The following is a 17,893-nucleotide window of genomic DNA, read 5'->3' as shown; positions in this document are numbered from 1 at the left end:
CGCCACATAACGCGACACCATGAGCAAGCGGCCGGGGGGAGAAGAGCAGAAGCAGAAGCTATAGCTTGGCATGTAGCACCATGGTTCCATCACTGTTGCAGATGCAGTGTACCATATCCAGTCAGTCCGAGAACTTGTTAAGCTGAGAGCATAACCAGTCAGTCCGAGAATTTGCGTGGTTACCTTCCTTGATCGGGGTTCTACACAAGAACTTGTTAAGCTGAGTAGCATCTCCACCAGGCCACCGTGATCGGATCCTGGAAAAAAGTCCAGCGCACGTACACAGCACTGTAAAACAATGTGCAGCAGGGATCCATCTCATCGTCATGTGCGAACTACCCTTTTGGTGCAGATGTCGCAGGCAGGGGTGCTGCCATCAGCAGGTGGCTCTGGAACGCTGATCCCTGTAAGAAACATGTTTTGTCCCCTATCCATAACGCCCTGGATCTAAGATTGGACGGAGCTGGAAACCTCATAAAAGTTAGGTATTTCGGAAATGTGGATTTTTTTTCTTTTAGGAAATCGAGAGCTGTTCCATGCCAGAATTCTGTAAAATCAAAGAAGAAAAGGGAGATGCACTGGTGCACCTGGACAGACCGACAGAGGCATGTCGAAAGTTCTGGCTTTGCAGGTCACGAGGGATAGCGCTATCGATGGAACATGACATGCATTGTATTTGTACTACCTGCTAGTGCAAAGATTCGGAGGATTTGGCTATCCGTTGGAAGAAACTACCCTTGCAAACTACGCTAGACAAGACAACCCGCGTAAAACGGTGTTCGCCGTGCAAAAAAAAAAGTATATGAAGGGCCTCGAGGTTTTACAGCAGCGGCCACGTTTTGTTCTTACGATCCACAGAACATGCACGCGGTTTAATAGTAGCATGATTTTTATTTACAAAGTAGTGTAAATCCCAAGCAACGTGACATAAAAGTTTGGTACGGATTTGAACTAGTAAACCGTGTTAATTTTTATGAAACGGAAGGAGTAGCATTTTGGAACAGGGATACAAATACTTTTTTTAACAAAAACCAGGGGATACAAATATAGTATAAGCATCACACGCACAACTATGAACGCTGTAAACTTTTGGGGGTATTCACCATGTCGCACAGAAGTTTGGGAAGCAGGAGTTAATCAACAGAGCCCGTCTGAAGTCTGAACAGAGCACACGTAGGCCATACTTACCCGTGGCGATGCGTTTCTTGTTCTATTCGGCCCAGTTGGATTGCATCTAACAAGAACGTCGATTCTAGCAAAGATAATATACTGATAAGCCATTGAAGAGAAAAACAGCCCGATAATCCATGGATTAATCATCAAAGAAGACACGAAACACAGGAAATGAGAAGAAATAATTCCATTTTGTAGGGAATCCATCGCAATGAAACAAGTAATTTACACGAGTGTGCTAAAATATATAGCTGTCAAATTGATGACAGTACAGAAGACCATCTAATACATGGTGCAACTGTAAGCATTGTACAATACAATGAGAAGATGACATTTTGCACCAACAAAGTCACTGAAATCCTTGAAACAACCATTTTCTCCAAAATGGAATTACAAAATAAAGAACATTGAGATACCACCACAATAAACTGTTCCATGGCACAGAATTTCCATTTAAAACATGAAATGCAACTGTTTTTCCCTAGCGGACATGCATCACCCAAACCTGCAAGGGAACATTGCAGTGCTGATAAGCATGTGAACAAATACAGAAAACTAGGTCTTTATCTGCTGTGTTAGTCCTACATAAGAGTTTGACATCGAGTGACAGCTAAAACACAAGACAAAACTGAAGGTACAAGACAGAGTAAAGGTGCTCAGATTATAGTGAAGACATTTGTTCATATTTAAATGCTCGATGTCATGGAAAATAGACCAGACTAGCAGACTGCCAAAGGAAAACAAAAACAGAAAAGAGAAAACTAGTACTCAATATTTACATTTGAGTATCGACATTTGTTCACCATTCTAGACTTCAACCTCAACAATTGACAGATCTGAGGGGCATTTAGAGCGGAAGAATTTCGAACTCAAGTGTTCTTCTGGAACTATCATCTACAGCTCATCACCATGTGAAAACTAAGTTGGGAAAACGTTTGGAAAAACAAACAAGCACACGTCACCATGTGATTATTAAGCATCGATAAAATAGTTACATACAGCATCGTACAAAACAAGTGATTGATTATTAAACTTCCACACAGAATATCATGTGCCCCACTGTGCAACACACCAACAATAGAACATTACCTGAATGGGTTCAAATCAATGTCTTCACATACTGATCGAGATGTTTATTGAAAAGGTCACACCTGTCAATAAAATTATGTTCAGAAAATCACTAAACAAGAATCAATGCAGCCAGCAAGCTTAAAAGTAGCTGTATGGGTATCATCATACACCGAAAGATTGTTTACATTAAGAAAATTCTCAATTAGAACTAGTACTACAATTTTTGGCGAAGCTAAATTAAGGCAGAAATTAATGAATAGATATAATGACCATGTTTACCATAAACAAAAAAAATATCTCGACACTTCTCATGCAAATCAACTAATAGATCATTACGGCTTTAGGACTGAATGCAAACTCTTTCGTCCTTCCTTTCCAATTCGTAATGTTACATGAAATAATTCTCAGTGGACAGGAAGTTTGGTATGTTAGGTAGATCGGGAAGACAGGTGCGAGAAGATCTAAACCCAACTCTTAGCATGTTTATTACTCTCTCCGATCCATAATAACTTTTGGGGAGTTAGTACAAAATTGTACTAACTTTGTACTAAATCCCCGACACTTATTATGGATCGGAAGGAGTACAATTTCTTCCCTGGACTACAAAACCCCCTGAACTCCAAAACTGGGCTTCCCTGGAAAGAACCAATGCAGAAGCATTCCTTCATTGTACTCTGCATAATGATCACTCAAGTGCCCAATTACTTTGGGCAATCACATTTCATCCCTCTCAATCAACACAATGAACCTCCAAAGTGAAATCGAACACGAAGGAACTCATCTTCCATTCTACGAGCACAGAGAGAGCGTCCGAAGAAGACAGGCTGCCAAGGCTCTGACCTAGCTGGGTAGGGGTCCACGGCGATGCTTCACCCCCGCATTCAGTTACCTACCGCTGCCACGCCACTGTTTCTAGGGTTCTAATTGTATTAGGGAAAAGAGAGAGAAGAGGCAGAAATAACACCCTCCCCTCCAGGCCCCCATCCCCTTTGACCTGCATGGCAACAGACGTGGTAGTCAACGCAGTCAAGCAGTCAGCATGCCGGGCTCAGGCATGGAAACCGCCAACAATTGAGGGGGTAAAATGGACTTCCTTGTTTTGTATTTTCATCTTATTTACAACATCTACATGGTTCCTAAAGAACTCGTGCATTTACCTGTCCAGTTTTAAACCCACTACTTGAATCAATGGCTAGATTATGAAATCAAAAGGATGTCTTGTATAAATAATCTGACAAAAATGATTTCATCCTTTCAAGCATCCTGACATTAACAATTGCTTCTACATATTCATCTATATGAAATAATTTTCCATCAACAGGTAGAGCTTACTTGATTGGGCTGCCAGGAGCATACAGAGGATTCTTTACAACATACTCCACATATAGGCTGTAGATTTGCTTCAGGGCATCTCGTTGATCACCAGTCCTTGGATGGGTAAGTAGAATAAGCTATATAAATGGCACCATTAGTGTAATATCTTTTTGAAGGTAGTGATATTACATACACACATCGGTGCAATAACTATCATGCTAAGGATGGAGGGTGCTGAGCAACCACCATAGTTCAAAACATGTATTGAGTGGAACGGTCTGCAGGAAACAAGCTCACATGACACACTATTTGCGCTCAGACTAGTCTAACATCGCTTCCTCTGAAATGATAGAATTGCTGGACTGGCAGTAGTTTGAGGACACTAGAATCCATCAGACTTATCTTCATCCAATCTAAACACTTATAAGTTTGCTTACCCAGGAAAAACGTTGATTTTAACAGAGTAACCAAGTTACTTCAGCAGGCAAAATAAAAAACATGCTAAATTTATGAATGGAAGACGCACTGACTAACCTTTATACCAGATGGGCTCTCCATGTAGTTCAATTTATACGTGTTTGTCTTGAAGCTATGAAACGAGCAGCCCTGGCCTGGCAGCAGGGGCGCCCCAAGATTCCCATGTTCTGTTCTGCAGATGGAAGAGGATCATGACTCATGGGCCAATTATGACTCTAGGAATAAATGCCAAAACGTTTCATCCATTGGCGATTCCAGTTATCCCAGTTTGTAGAGATATTTATAAGGGCCAGAATTTGGGAAAGAGATATTAGAGGAACAATGTCTGGAAATGAAGATACACAAGTTTGGAAGCAGCATGTGAGTGATTTTTTTATTTTATGGCTGGAAATTATAACATTTGCACACATTTTTCATTCTCACTTTAAACTACCTTAAGCGCGTATATTGACTTTTGTAGGCTCTGATTAGAATATATATGATAAGCAACTGTCCATATTTTGAATAATTCTGGAGTTTATAACATTTATTGACTGATAGAAGTATGCACAGAAAGAGCTTCCCCCTTTCTGGGCAGATCCAGTGGGGGTTCCAAGGCCCCTCCCCACCCCTCTAAAAATGCAAAAATAGAAATTAAAAGTATACTATGCAATAGTTATACTCTAGCTAAGCTGCCTAACCAGTCAAAACTTATTTTAGACATATTTTAAATCTCCTTATAGGAACTATTATGCTGTTGAGAACATATTAAATTATTTATTTAATTCTGAAAAATTTAGAACTTATGACTTGAATTTGTAATGCTCATAATGACAATTGAATTGTGTGTACAAAACATGGCACCCCCGACCATAAAATCCTAAATCCATCACTTGGACCTTTTGCCATTTCCATGTTAAAATTCACATGCCCGTATAAGGCATAGAGATCATGAGACACCAACAGTAAGTCCTTCACTCTCTCTCTACCCTTCTCTCCTCCCTTTGCTCCTCTTAATTTGTACTGCAAAATGCTACTGTACAAAATTTTTTTGGGTCAAATTGGTCGTACAGTGAATTCTCCTCTTAATTTCTACTAGAAAATGCTACATTTTGTTGTCAAATTGATCATGCAGTGAAGTGATCCTTCCGAATCAAGTCGATTAGCTTATACTCCCAACAAATACATTGGATATTATTCATTAAAAGAAACCTTCAGTTCATCCACATCTGCCGACAAAGTAGTCTACTGCTGCGAACTTAACAATAACCTGTGATTGAGATCATCACCAAATCCATGGCGAGAGCAGAACCGGAGAGAGAGTGAGGTACAAAAAAAAACCGTACGAGGTGGGGTCGATCTTGGCGGTGAAGGAGCGGAGGGAGAAGAGGAGACCGAACATGAGCTTCTGGTCCTGGTTGCGGGCGAGCGTGCGGAGCGGGCGGTGCCACTCGCGGTACAGCAGGCACACGCCGTTGCGGTTGAAGACGTAGATCACCTGGGCGTTGGCGCCCGTGCCCGTCCCCGGCGGCGCGGCTGGGGCAGGGCTAGCCTCCGGTGCGACTGACGTCAGCGAGGATCCCCCGAAGAACTGCATCGTGGAAGCTGCTGCCGAGGCGGACGGAGGAGGGCGCGGCGGTGTGGTGTGGATCTCCGGCCGGAGACAGGAGAAACTGGTGCGGTGTTGTTGTTGCTGGAGAAGACCATGGACCGGTTTGGGCGTGGAAGCTGTGGGCTAATGTCCCCGTAAAGCCCATACAAGTGAAGCTTCGTTCAGGCCCAGCCCATTAGAGCCAGCCATACGATGCAACTCCAGTTCGGCACGAGAAAGGCCTCTCCGCTGAGACGCGGTTGTGTGGAAGATTGATGTCCTGGTGTTCTGCTTTTTTTATCGTTCTGATGTAGGCGTTGCAATCTATGTCATGGAATCAGTGGTTCTCAAGACACGTCTTTTCGGGTTGCTGGTCTTTTTTCTCGTGGATTCATCGACGGAGAAGCAGTTTTACAGCTTGTCTCGCAAAGAGTATTACCCCGGCCATGGTACGTTCAATGATTTTAGTTTCGGCTCATGTGGCTTTTCAAACCTCTCGGGTTAGTTCAGCCTGTGCAAGCATGGTATTCTGCAATTTTGTTAACGAATACGTGGAGAAGTATCAAGATGCGAAGGATGGATCAACAGAAGTTTATTTTGAAGAACTACAATGAAGCTTTTAGTTTGTTGAGTATCTTTGTTATTTGTGTTCGTTCGTGTATCGATCTTTTGTACCTTGTCGCTTGAATCAATAAAGCCAGATCGTTGCTTAAAAAAAAGTGTTTTTGATATGTTCCAGAAAAAATTGTTTTTCGATACGAAACGATAGAGAGCTAGGTCGTTGGCTTGGAAAAAATTGGCAGATATTTCAGTTTTATCAGAAATTCTTGTCATTGGTATCGTTTCGACGTCTATCTATTGGACCTTTCTTATGAATCAGTAAAGCTAAATTATTACCGTTGGTTGCGCCGACGCTCGGAAACCAGTGGTGATACGGTAGATCACGGCTCCTCGTTTAAAATTTGTTCCGATGCTAATTCTTTTGTTGTTTAGCGTTTTTGGTTATTTCAAAAGAATCAACATATATTCTATTCTAGCATTATGGAAATCTTTGACGTGCGTGCTAACTTATATTTTCCATCGAAAAAAAAAATCAGATTGTGCCTGCTTTGGAAAATAAACGAAGAAAGGCTACCGTTACTACTCAAATCGAACTCTTGTTTCCACTGGAGAAAAAGAATTAAACGAACGCCGACGCGTGGCCACCCGTCGTGCTCCCAGTGGATGGTTTCCTCCCCTGCCGACGCGCGGCCAGCCGCCCACCACGCATGCCCCCGACGTGTCTGCCGCGTGAATTCCAAACACCCAACACCCGTCCTTATATTTCAGGGGGTCCTCTCCCCACGGTACAAACACCTCAACTAGCACGCCCGCAGCTGCAGCATCAAACAGAGAGCTAACAACGGTCTCCCATTCACGTCAAGAGATCCGACCAAGCGTGACAACCGAGAGCAGCGAGGAAGAAGCAACCAAACTCAAAAGCAAGATGTCGCAGCTGATGAACAAGGCCAAGGGGTTCGTGGCGGAGAAGGTGGAGCGGGTGCAGAAGCCGGAGGCGGACCTCTCGGACCTGTCCGTGCGCCACGTGGGCCGCGACGGGGCCACGCTGTCGGGCCGCCTCGACGTGCGCAACCCGTACATCCACTCCATCCCGATCTGCGAGATCAGCTACTCGCTCAAGAGCGCGGGCCGGGAGGTGGCCTCCGGGACGGTGCCCGACCCGGGCTCGCTGGCGGGCGGCGGCGCCACCACCAGCCTCGACGTGCCCGTCAAGCTGCCGTATGATTTCCTGGTGAGCCTCGTGAAGGACGCCGGGAGGGACTGGGACCTCGACTACGAGATGCGGGTCGGGCTCACCGTGGATCTCCCCGTCGTGGGGAGCTTCACGCTGCCGCTCACCAAGGCCGGCGAGCTCAAGCTGCCCACGCTCTCCGACATCTTCTGAGCGTGTGCTTGTAGCCTTGTACCTTGTACTGTAACGTGCGTGAGAGCTTGGAAGATGATGGGTCCCCATATCTTCTTTTTTTTTTTCCTCTCAAGATCGTCGCATGTAAATCTACCAAGTGTATCGTCTCTGCACTGTTGCGTCAATAAAATAAGCACGGGTTTACCACCACGTCCTTCCAAGCTGTTAAGTTTCTTACATCCAGTTTCGGAACTTAATTGACACAAATGGAGACGAGCATGCAGTCGTCCTGCACTCAGCAAGAGCATAAATGGTGGCCAGCAGCATGTTAGTTCACTGAAGCAAACTTAATTGTGGTGCAAACTGCAATTCACTCATAATTTGTATGTAAATGTAGTGTACATCCAAACATTTGTGGAAATATAACTTGTACATTGTACTGTGCAAAACAAAATAGAAGAGCCAGACATGAGGAGAACGGCTTCACCATCACCTAAAGTTTTTATGTGAGCTAGTTATTAGTTGCATCGAATCAATATGGTATCAGCACGAGGAAGGAGGTACTGAGTTGGAGACTCGGCACCGGCACCCGCAATTTACATAAAAATAATCATAGCCCAATTTCGATCCAGGTTTAGCTCGAGCCATATGAGGAGGAGGAGGAGTGTTGAAATATAAACTGAATCTGCCATACCAATCAAATCAAATCAAATCAAATCAATGGAAGTCATATAAGGCCAACCAAAAGGGCTGATCGGAGTAAACAAAATATTGACCCGAGATCGAAGTAATTTTGACGGCTAAAGAATTTAATTATCACCATGATACTGACTTCAAGACTAATTAGCTGACACAATTTATATACAAAAATCATAGCCCATTCTTGATCTGAGAGAGCCACACATTCATGGGAGTTTTGGAGTATAAAGTGAATTGGCTTACCAATGTAATCAATGGAAATCATATATGGCCAACCAAACGGCTGATTGAAGTCATTTTGGATAACCAAAGAATTTAATCAAGATGACGCACTCAACCAAAAATAATACTAATTGAATTTCATTATCTCCAGACCTCGAGATGATTCACAATATAAATATTATTGTAAGGAAAGTACAAAAATGACTACCTTCGAAGTTCCATGGAAACCCGTCCTCAGCTTCCAGAGAGGCCAGACCACTGGCCCCAGAGATAACACCTTCGATACACGCGTCACTGCCGGATACGACCAATCAAATCAATTAAATCGCTTTGTCGACATTCTTTCCCCCGTCGCCCAGGCTGACATTTAGACCTGTGCTCCATCCTATCGAGTCCTATGCCATTGATGTGCTCCACCTCCGCACCCGTGATCACCGCAAACTTCTCACATTTGTCATACTTGTACCCGGCTGGGGAAACCACTTCCTCCAACCTGTCAAATAACTTGACGATGCAAAACTTGCCAGAGCCCAACGGAACTACGGACGACTCCATAGAGATCCAGTCGTGCGGTGGCCTGAAATCTAACCTCCACACCACACGTTTTGCAACCGTGCCAAACCCTCGCTGAGATCGCAGGAGCAGAATTTGTCCTCTTCGTGACTTTGTTCGGTGTGTATTTTTTAATCACTAATATTTTGATATTTGAGGATCCAAAACTTTCAAAAACCTAAAACACTAGTGTTTTTTTTAAAAAATATTATTATGAGAAGTGTTTTAGAATGGAGCGTTTCATGTGAAAAAAAATTAGGGATAATTTTCTCCAATCCCTTTCGGGTTTCTATTGTTTTTCAATTTGGAGTGGATAATACCATAAAAACACCAAAAACACTAGTGCCAAACAAGGCCTCAGATGATAATCCAAACAAAAGGTTGTCTTCAGGAGCATACTCCCGAACACTTGCTTCCAGTTACCAAGTGTGCTCCTGATACCACTTGCTGTGTCAAAGGAATAGGTGCCTACACCCGCCGTAGATATCCAAATGTTTTAGTCTGCAACCACCATGTAGGCAGTAATTTCATATGGCTGGTCCACCTCATAGCCATATCCTGGTTCATCGTCATAATAGCCTGGATGTAGGGAGGTGGCAGGAGATTTCGCCAGAACCAACCCTGGATTATAGAACCATGCGTGAGAGCTTCAAAGGTGTGCTCTTGGAGTGGCCCGAATCTCGAGTTCATGACATATAGGCCGTTGCCGTCGGTAAGGGTGATGGGAAAATACTTTTATGCCTTCATCACGGGCATGGTCCGAACAGCGTGCAGGGCAGTGTCGTAAAGAAATACTTTTGTGCCTTCATCACGGGTTGTTGTCAAGTTAGCAAAAAATTAGCATAATTCTTCGCAGGTTGCTGTAAATTTTTTGTGAAAACTCCATCGAGAAACCCCTACGCAACCCACACGGTCCTGGCTTAAGCCAACGTGGACGGAATTATCCATGTCGAACCATTTTTGGATCTAAGTGTTACGCTAATACCATTATAGGGTTTTATGTGTCTGTTCTCTAAGTTCATGGATAAAACTGTGTTTATGAACTAGTGATGTATTTTACTATTCGACGCATATCTTAAGACATGTACAATGGTTGATAAGGCAGCCTTTTCTTATGTGTTCCACGTCATTTAGAGAAGACAAGAAAACATATTGTGCAATAGGTCATTTCTTATTGCCTTATCTTACAATTATTGGTTAGATGAATAAAATTAAATAAATAGATGCTAATAAAAGGTGAAATCTAGTACAATGTGGAATTTGTTTTTTTTTGACTTATAGTTCTTATGAAGAGATCATCTCTTAGCTAAGACAAGGCTAATGCTTTTTTTCATTCTTCTCTCCTTTACGTCAGCAATTATTCGACGTGGCATCGCTAAGAAAAGGGTGACGTGCTGCATGCTCTTAACCGATTATTCATCCGTATCGAGCAGTCTAATTTTGTTTTATCCGGGATAGCCAGTCCAGTACTGCTAGGAAGTTCATGACCCTTTTAAACACCCCGTATCCCCCCTGTGTCCCAACTCCCGTCCCCCAAAATTCCCGATAGCCAACGCTCGCCCGTCCCGTCGCTCTCGTGTCGCACCAATCAAGTGCACGCACGCGGCACGCCGCCGCTTCGCACGATGGCGACGCGGCATGCCTTCCGGCACCTGGCGCGGCGGATGCTGAGCAACGTGCCTGAGTCGACCGTCTACGGGGGCCCGCGGCCGCAGGAGGCGGCGGCGGCGCGGCGCGTGACGCTGACGACCCTCCGCGGGAAGCACCGCCGCGGGGAGCCCATCACCGTCGTCACCGCCTACGACTACCCCTCCGCCGTCCACGTCGACTCCGCGGGGATCGACGTCTGCCTCGTCGGCGACTCCGCCGCCATGGTGGTCCACGGCCACGACACCACGCTCCCCATCTCGCTCGACGTCATGCTCGAGCACTGCCGCGCCGTCGCGCGCGGCGCGCCCCGGCCGCTCCTTGTCGGCGACCTCCCCTTCGGCTGCTACGAGTCCTCTTCCACGCAGGTATTGAGCCCACGGGCTCCCTCTCATTCCCCTCCTCTTCGATTCGATCCGGTAGAGATAGAAAATTTCGGTTACGTGGCCCAGTTGCCAAATGCTTATCTGCTTCTGTTGATGTGTTGGTGTATCTTGATTTGCAGTCCCGATGTTTACAGGTTGCCTCAAGTTGACAGGTTGCCTTTTGCTCTCATTAGTAGGAGATTGCGGGGGACTCCCTCCTTTTCGAAAAAAAAAATCATTAGTACGGAGTAGGAAATTGCTTTTGCCTGTTCCTGTGAGAAGAGTAATTCTGCACATGCCAGTAGAATACTTTAGCAGTTTAGCTGTCCACTACTCTATGGGGATTATTTTGTTCCGTTGATTGATCCATCTTTGGTTTGGCAACAAACCTTCAGTCACCATTTCAGAAAACTGATGGTGTGACCTTTGTGTACTTACAAGTTTGATTGATCATGTCTGTTCTTGTCACAAGGTTCATCTGCAATTGCAACTTTTTGAAAATTTTGAGAAGTTGAGAATCAGCTATGTCTCGTAGTTGTAGAAGACATCTACATTAAAAGTACAAGTCAAAATGCCACAACTAGTAATCGAACTGATGAACATGCTAAATACGACAGACATGCACATATGAGGCATATCAGACAGTATCTCTGTGCTATGCATGTCGGATGGCATCTCCAACTTCAGTAGGCTAGGCATTTCTGGGCCTGACTTCTCATATAATAAGAACATACCTTCTCTTATAGGCTGTTGACTCTGCGGTGAGGGTGTTAAAAGAAGGTGGAATGGATGCAATCAAGTTGGAAGGAGGAGCTCCTTCCCGAATCAGTGCAGCTAAGGCTATTGTGGAGGCTGGAATTGCTGTCATGGGACACGTTGGCCTCACGCCGCAGGCTATTAGTGTGCTTGGTGGGTTTCGACCACAGGGGAAGACGGTTGATAGTGCTGTAAAGGTGCTTGCTTTTGAAGTTTTGATTGTTGGTAAATTTGGCTGTTAGCATCATGTTCGGTGTCTACACATAGGTTTGCCCATCTTATTCCTCGTGTGTGTGTAGGTTGTAGAGACAGCACTCGCCTTGCAAGAGGCTGGTTGCTTTTCAGTTGTGTTGGAGTGTGTGCCAGCTCCGGTGGCAGCAGCTGCAACATCAGCACTGAAAATCCCAACCATTGGCATTGGTGCTGGGCCATTCTGCAGTGGGCAGGTACAATTATTCATCATGCTCTAGAGATATGTTGATTCTGTTCCAAGTTTTTTCAAGAATAAAGATTTTGTAGTTGTATTTATTCTAGTACTGTAGGAATTCCATGGATACATGCACAATATGTGCTTGATTTTTTCCTCACGTAAAAAGTGAGAGTACCTGTTCTTTTTGGTATAGTACATGCTTGACTTTTTGCGCAATAAGCACACTTGACAAGTTGAATAAATTTTGCAGAAAGAAATGCTATCAAATGTGCCACCTGAACTCTATACACCCTCTTGTTCTTATATATTTTATGTTTACCATGCTATTAGTGTTGCTCGGTGGGTTTCCATGATATTTCAATAGCAGACACTATAATTGTTTGTTCCTTCCTGAAATCCTCATATCAACATATTGGTTACACAGGTCTTGGTATACCATGACTTGTTAGGAATGATGCAGCATCCACATCACGCCAAGGTAAATGCGATTATCCTTTTTATCCTTGCCCAGCGATATTTATGATTCTTGCCATGCTCAGCCTGTACAATTTGCTCCACCTGCAGGTTACACCAAAGTTCTGCAAGCAATTTGCTAATGTTGGCAGTGTCATTAACAAGGCACTATCCGACTACAAGCAAGAAGTGGAAACTCGGTCTTTCCCTGGCCCCAGCCACACCCCGTATAAAATAACTGCTGCAGATGTCGATGGCTTTGCGAATGTGCTACAGAAGATGGGTTTGAGTGAGGCCGCGAACGCTGCAGCTACTGCTGCCGAAAACGCAGAAAAGGATGGAAAACCAAGCGAAAACAGTTGATGTTGTGGACGACACCGACAGTTAAATCTAGAGTACAAGCACCATCCAGCTCAACGGCAATGCAATCTTCCGAGACTGCAGGGGTAAACTGAAACTGTAAGATCGTGGTGTTTTGGCTCAATGCTTCTGATGTCTTGAGGCAATTGCATGGATCCTCTGCCTTCCAATAAACAGCTGACATTCGCAAAGCCATCGACATCTGCAGAGAAATCCTAGTATGTCTTTTGAGCTGACATTTCTTTCGATCCGGCAATTGTGAATGAAAAATGTGGTGCCACCCAGGATTGTGCATTAAATCTGCAGTATATTCTCACTAGCAAGGTGTCCATATTTAAGGCGGAATACAATTGTTGTCATGCCCAACTGGTAAGAAAAACAAAGATCGGGAATACCATAAATTTGAAAAAACGACGATATAGAGCGCAAGAATAAGAACTTGGTTCATACATATGATATGTTACATAGAGCAAATTGCATTGCAGGGAGCCACCACTTTGCTATTTTTTGTTTGTTTGCAAGAAACCGCCACTTACGTACATTGGAGACAGAAAGACTCGTTTACCAGCATGTTAACACAACCCTTCATCTCCCTTAGCTAATGTCCCTCTTCTTCCATCTTCACTAGCTTGCTTCGCACCTCTCGGTCCCAGGCGGCCATCTCCCTGGCCTCCTCGTCCGTAAACGGCGGCGGCAGCGTGCAAGGCTCGTACCTAGCCTCGTACTCCTCCCTAGACTCCATCAGAAACTCCTTCTCACGGCCGCGCCTGCCGCAGGCCAATGACTCGACGCACACCTCCACAGCCTTCTCCGGCACGGTCGGCCTGTACCTAAGCAAGGCCGCGTACTCAGTAATCACATGGAACATGTACTCATAAACATAGTCCATGCTCATCTCCTCCCTCGCGAACCGGCTCCCTTCTTGCCCCATTCGCATCGCCTGCCCCGCGTGCTCGTTGCCCCAGCCCACGGCGAACTTGACGGCCCGGCACTTGCGCGCCGGGTCGATGGGCCAGTAGTGCCGGCCCGCGACGAGCCCGCGGGAGAAGAAGTCCACGTAGCTCGTGTCGACGGCGAGCATCGGGGAGTCGCACGCCAGGATGTACTTCTCGCTCACCGACCACGCGTGCCCCTGCACGTAGATCTTGTACCTGTAGTCGCACTGTTTCGCGAGGTTGGAGTCTCTGAACCCGTTGCGGCTGGCGGCGTTCCAGTCCTGCCAGAAGAGCCGAGCGTTCCAGTCCTTGCCGTTGGCGGAGTCGTTGTTGCATTTGAAGAGGTCCCGCCGCACGTCGGACACTTCCGGGTTGCCCTTCCAGAACGCGTAGGGCTGCCGGTTTCTCCACGGGAGGGCTTTGTTCTCCCTCACGAAGTCCTCCATCAGCGGCGCCCATGGCCGGATGCTGAGCTCCGGCCAGCCCCAGAAGGACCAGTCCGGGAACACGATGGCCGCCTCTAGCTTCTCCTCCTTGCAGTACCGGAACAGCGGCGGCGGGGGATGCGTTGTCGTGTTGTAGTAGTCGGCGGAGAGCACCTGGGCCACGTCGCCGGCGCTGAACATGATGTCGACGTCCGGGACGCGGCCGGGGAAGCGGGCCAGGAGCTGCAGGACGCCCCACTGCGTGAACACGTCACGGGTCTGGTACGAGGGGCGGAGGTTCTGCACGTAGGCGCGGCCGGAGACGACGGTGAGCCGGAACTCGGCGTGCGGCATGGCGCGCTCTAGCGTGTCGCGCGTGATCCCCGTGGAACGCCATGGGTCCAGGTCCGTGTGGATGTGCCGGAAGTACACCGGGCACCATGGCGGTGGTGCTACGCTCGGGTCGAATCGCCACCGCCGAGCTCCTTGTGACGATGACGGGGCTGGTGCTGGCGATGGCGCGCGGCGGCGGCGGCGGCAGAGGGATGCCGGTGACGAAGGCGACGTGTCGTTGCCGCAGGTGAATGGTATGGGTACGAGGGGTGAGTGTGCACGGCGAGGATGAGGAGGGCGTCCACGCCGACTGAAGCCGCTGCTGCCGGTGCTGTGATCAGTGGCCGGCAAGAACGAATTATTGTAGTACTGTTCCATGCAGAACACACAAGAGCTGATCAGTACTGCATGACCGAGGAGTACAGTATTAGTGTATACTCCGTCCTTTTTCACAAAGATTGTTATATTCGGTTTCATTAGAACAAAAGTTTTGACCAAGAGTTACTAAATTAGCATGTAGTTTCATACATAAAATTTATATGAGTATATTTGTTTTCAAAAATTCTTGCTAATAACAATGGTTAATTTCATATCATGTAAATTACATATTAATAGATTTATCATTGGTCGAAGCCTTGTCTTAATCAAACCAAATACGCTTGGAGTATTTTCTTGACGTTTTGCATCCACTAATGATGTTCCGATAAAAGAAAAATGAGTGAAAATTAGCACCGTTTTTGTGGTCGACGGATACGTTTTGTTTTAATTGTGTTACTCCCTCTGTTTCTAAATATCTGTATATTAGGATTGTCTTAAGTCAAAGTTCATCGACTTTGATCAACTTTGTAAGAAAACACACCAACATATGGATTTTACCAAACTAATATAATTAGACTACTATTAAGCATATTTTTATGTTGCATTTGTTTGATACTCCTCCTATCCATATTAGTTGTCGAACTATTACATGTATATAGATGTTTTTTAGGCATAGATACATCCATATTTAAGCAAATTTGAGACAATTAATATGAATCGGAGGGAGTATCACATATGTTGATATTTTTATTTACAAGATATGTCAAATTAAGTTGATGAAGTTTGAGTTGGAACAACCCCAAATATACAGATTTTTAGAAATGGGTCGGAGTACTTAACAAGCCGGGTAATTAATTACATGGATATAGTACTTCCTTCGGCCGGAATTACTTGTGAGCTCTTTTACGGTATCTCGAAATAAATATGAGCCGTCTATTTTTTCCAATCTAACGGTTAGCCTCACATGGTACTCCGTTGCAAATCTTAAGGAGTACCGCCTCCAAAACTAAGGAGTACCTTGATGCTAGGGGTAGAACCGCAATATATTTAAGGAAATAATACTATTGTAAGACAAGTAATTCCCAAATCATGGTGGAGCTCTGTGTTAAATCATGGTGGATCCGTAAGACAACTAATCTGGGAATCTTGCACAATCTTCGTTCTGTGGTAAACCCTAATCAATGAATTCCCAAATCATGGTGGAGCTCCACCAGTGCCCGGTGACAAAAAACGAAGGATACGATCAGGAGCAGGACACCTATGTGCAGGCTACACACTGATCGTACATGTTCATTGCTTGATGCGCTCGTTCGTACGGCCGCGCGGAGGCGGAGCCACGGGAACCATCGAACGATTGCGTTCATGGCGGCGGTGACCTAGGTGTGTGGCGAACAAGCGAGGAACCCGTGCGTCCATGGCGGCAACGCTGACCAATTTGATCGCGAGCCGCGAGGCCGACCGATTTGATCGGGAGCCAAGCACAAATTAGTTAACATAAAAAAGTCTAATTTACCCCTCTAAACAGACGGCTAGATTTGTTAGGTACTCTCAACTCCATTAAGGTGTATCAGGGTACCGTAAAATTTCTGTTACTTGTGAAAATATTACATGTAATGTATCTAGACACTTTTTACACATACCGTATTTGGACAAATTTGAGACAAGTAATACCGGTCGGAGAGATTTGTAGAGTGTGATTCAAGTACTAGCTAAGCAAGCTACTGTGATTAGTACGTAATTTGTGTACAGTAGATCGAGATCGAGATCGATCTACGTACTTTGGAATTGATGCATCAGTTGATTCAACTCCGGTAGCTTAAGCTGGCAGCAAATCGAAGGCCTGCGTTCGTTGACTGCGTGTTAGTACGATATAGGGTGACTTGAGCTCTAATTCAGGTTTTGTGTATGTATCTTAAGTTGGTAGTAAAGGCCGTTGACCACTAAATGATGAGATGATGTTTTTTCTTTCGAAAAGGCCCTTCTGACTCTGCATAAATGATGAAATGATGTACTACTACTATTTTTTTTTGCGAGGGTACGACTAGTCGTGTTTATTTTCTGACGATTTATTAGTGAAGTTCATGTTGAGATTTACGCGCATAATGCGACTTGTATGTGGAGTTATGGACTGCATATATGATATATTGACCTTTTTAAGATTTTTTTAAAATGCCACAAAGTCATATGCCTACTTAAGTGTCTCTCAAGAGACACTTATTATGGTCCGGAGAAGTAATTAATAAATGCATGTTTTTTGTCTGTGGAAAGAACTGTGGCAAGCTTGATTAGCAATCTCAAAGTCTTGCCAGAACTGGACGTGGCAGTACTAGCTAGATCTGCCGCGTGTATGTATTATTTTCTGCATGTATGCAAATTTGCAAACTAATTTGGCAGGTGCTTGCAATGCATCTATACTCACAGCAGCATCGAGGTGGATCCGTTTGGTGCCGAAGAGCAGAGCAAGTAACACGAGGCTGCCGATGATCATCCCAACGCCGGAGCCCAGCTTCCACCACGACTTCGTCGTCGTCCGTGTCGGCGACGACTGCCGCTCCACCGCCGCCGGCACCATTGCCGCCATCTCTTCCTCGTCAGGTAGGGAGCTCTTCATATCTAGTTAGCCGCTAGCTAGCAGATGAACTGAAAACTGATGGAGTAATTAGACTGATGGGGGCCTCCCTGCCTTATATGCAACGCAAAAACCGATCGAGCGATCTGGGGAGTTTTAAAAATATTTTAATTACGTGTATGTTGAGTTGTTGACTCGTAGAAAGCTCGATCCAAGTATCAAGAGAGCAATACGGTACCAGCTACGGTACTTCCTACTATGCCCGTTTCTCAGAAATTCCATCGGTTATTTATTCCACTTCTCCCAATTTTCAACACA

At 45.3% G+C, this 17,893-nt stretch overlaps 4 protein-coding genes and 1 pseudogene across 4 annotated transcripts; 2 read left to right on the top strand and 3 right to left on the bottom strand.

Annotated features, from left to right (window-relative positions):
- Positions 1 to 1,345: 1,345 nt before the first annotated feature.
- On the bottom strand, positions 1,346 to 5,718 carry LOC100825282 (trafficking protein particle complex subunit 1). Its single transcript, XM_003565776.4, has 5 exons — positions 5,361 to 5,718; positions 4,093 to 4,207; positions 3,577 to 3,695; positions 2,263 to 2,324; positions 1,346 to 1,678 (listed from the first exon to the last, which is right to left on the bottom strand). Exons 1-4 carry the CDS (start codon positions 5,609 to 5,611, stop codon positions 2,273 to 2,275), a joined length of 537 nt encoding a protein of 178 aa, XP_003565824.1. The 5' UTR covers positions 5,612 to 5,718; the 3' UTR covers positions 1,346 to 1,678; positions 2,263 to 2,272.
- Positions 5,719 to 6,948: 1,230 nt separating this feature from the next.
- Positions 6,949 to 7,945, top strand: LOC100822217 (late embryogenesis abundant protein Lea14-A). The gene has a single exon (XM_003565767.4). The coding sequence runs from the start codon at positions 7,092 to 7,094 to the stop codon at positions 7,548 to 7,550; it is 459 nt and encodes a 152-aa protein (XP_003565815.1). The 5' UTR covers positions 6,949 to 7,091; the 3' UTR covers positions 7,551 to 7,945.
- Positions 7,946 to 8,145: 200 nt separating this feature from the next.
- Positions 8,146 to 9,932, bottom strand: LOC112270595 (annotated as a pseudogene).
- Positions 9,933 to 10,493: 561 nt separating this feature from the next.
- Positions 10,494 to 13,294, top strand: LOC100844970 (3-methyl-2-oxobutanoate hydroxymethyltransferase 1, mitochondrial). The gene is made up of 5 exons (XM_003565757.4): positions 10,494 to 10,999; positions 11,743 to 11,949; positions 12,052 to 12,198; positions 12,607 to 12,660; positions 12,747 to 13,294. Exons 1-5 carry the CDS (start codon positions 10,610 to 10,612, stop codon positions 12,996 to 12,998), a joined length of 1,050 nt encoding a protein of 349 aa, XP_003565805.1. The 5' UTR covers positions 10,494 to 10,609; the 3' UTR covers positions 12,999 to 13,294.
- On the bottom strand, positions 13,177 to 17,648 carry LOC100832633 (O-glucosyltransferase rumi). Its single transcript, XM_003565465.2, has 2 exons — positions 17,426 to 17,648; positions 13,177 to 15,057 (listed from the first exon to the last, which is right to left on the bottom strand). The coding sequence occupies exons 1-2, from the start codon at positions 17,615 to 17,617 to the stop codon at positions 13,594 to 13,596; spliced, it is 1,656 nt and encodes a 551-aa protein (XP_003565513.2). The 5' UTR covers positions 17,618 to 17,648; the 3' UTR covers positions 13,177 to 13,593.
- Positions 17,649 to 17,893: the final 245 nt, after the last annotated feature.

The sequence above is a fragment of the Brachypodium distachyon genome, chromosome 2 (genome assembly GCF_000005505.3).
Source record: "Brachypodium distachyon strain Bd21 chromosome 2, Brachypodium_distachyon_v3.0, whole genome shotgun sequence".
NCBI lineage: Eukaryota > Viridiplantae > Streptophyta > Magnoliopsida > Poales > Poaceae > Brachypodium > Brachypodium distachyon.
The sequence above is the reverse complement of the archived record's forward strand: the minus strand, read 5'-3'. Positions and strand labels throughout refer to the sequence as shown.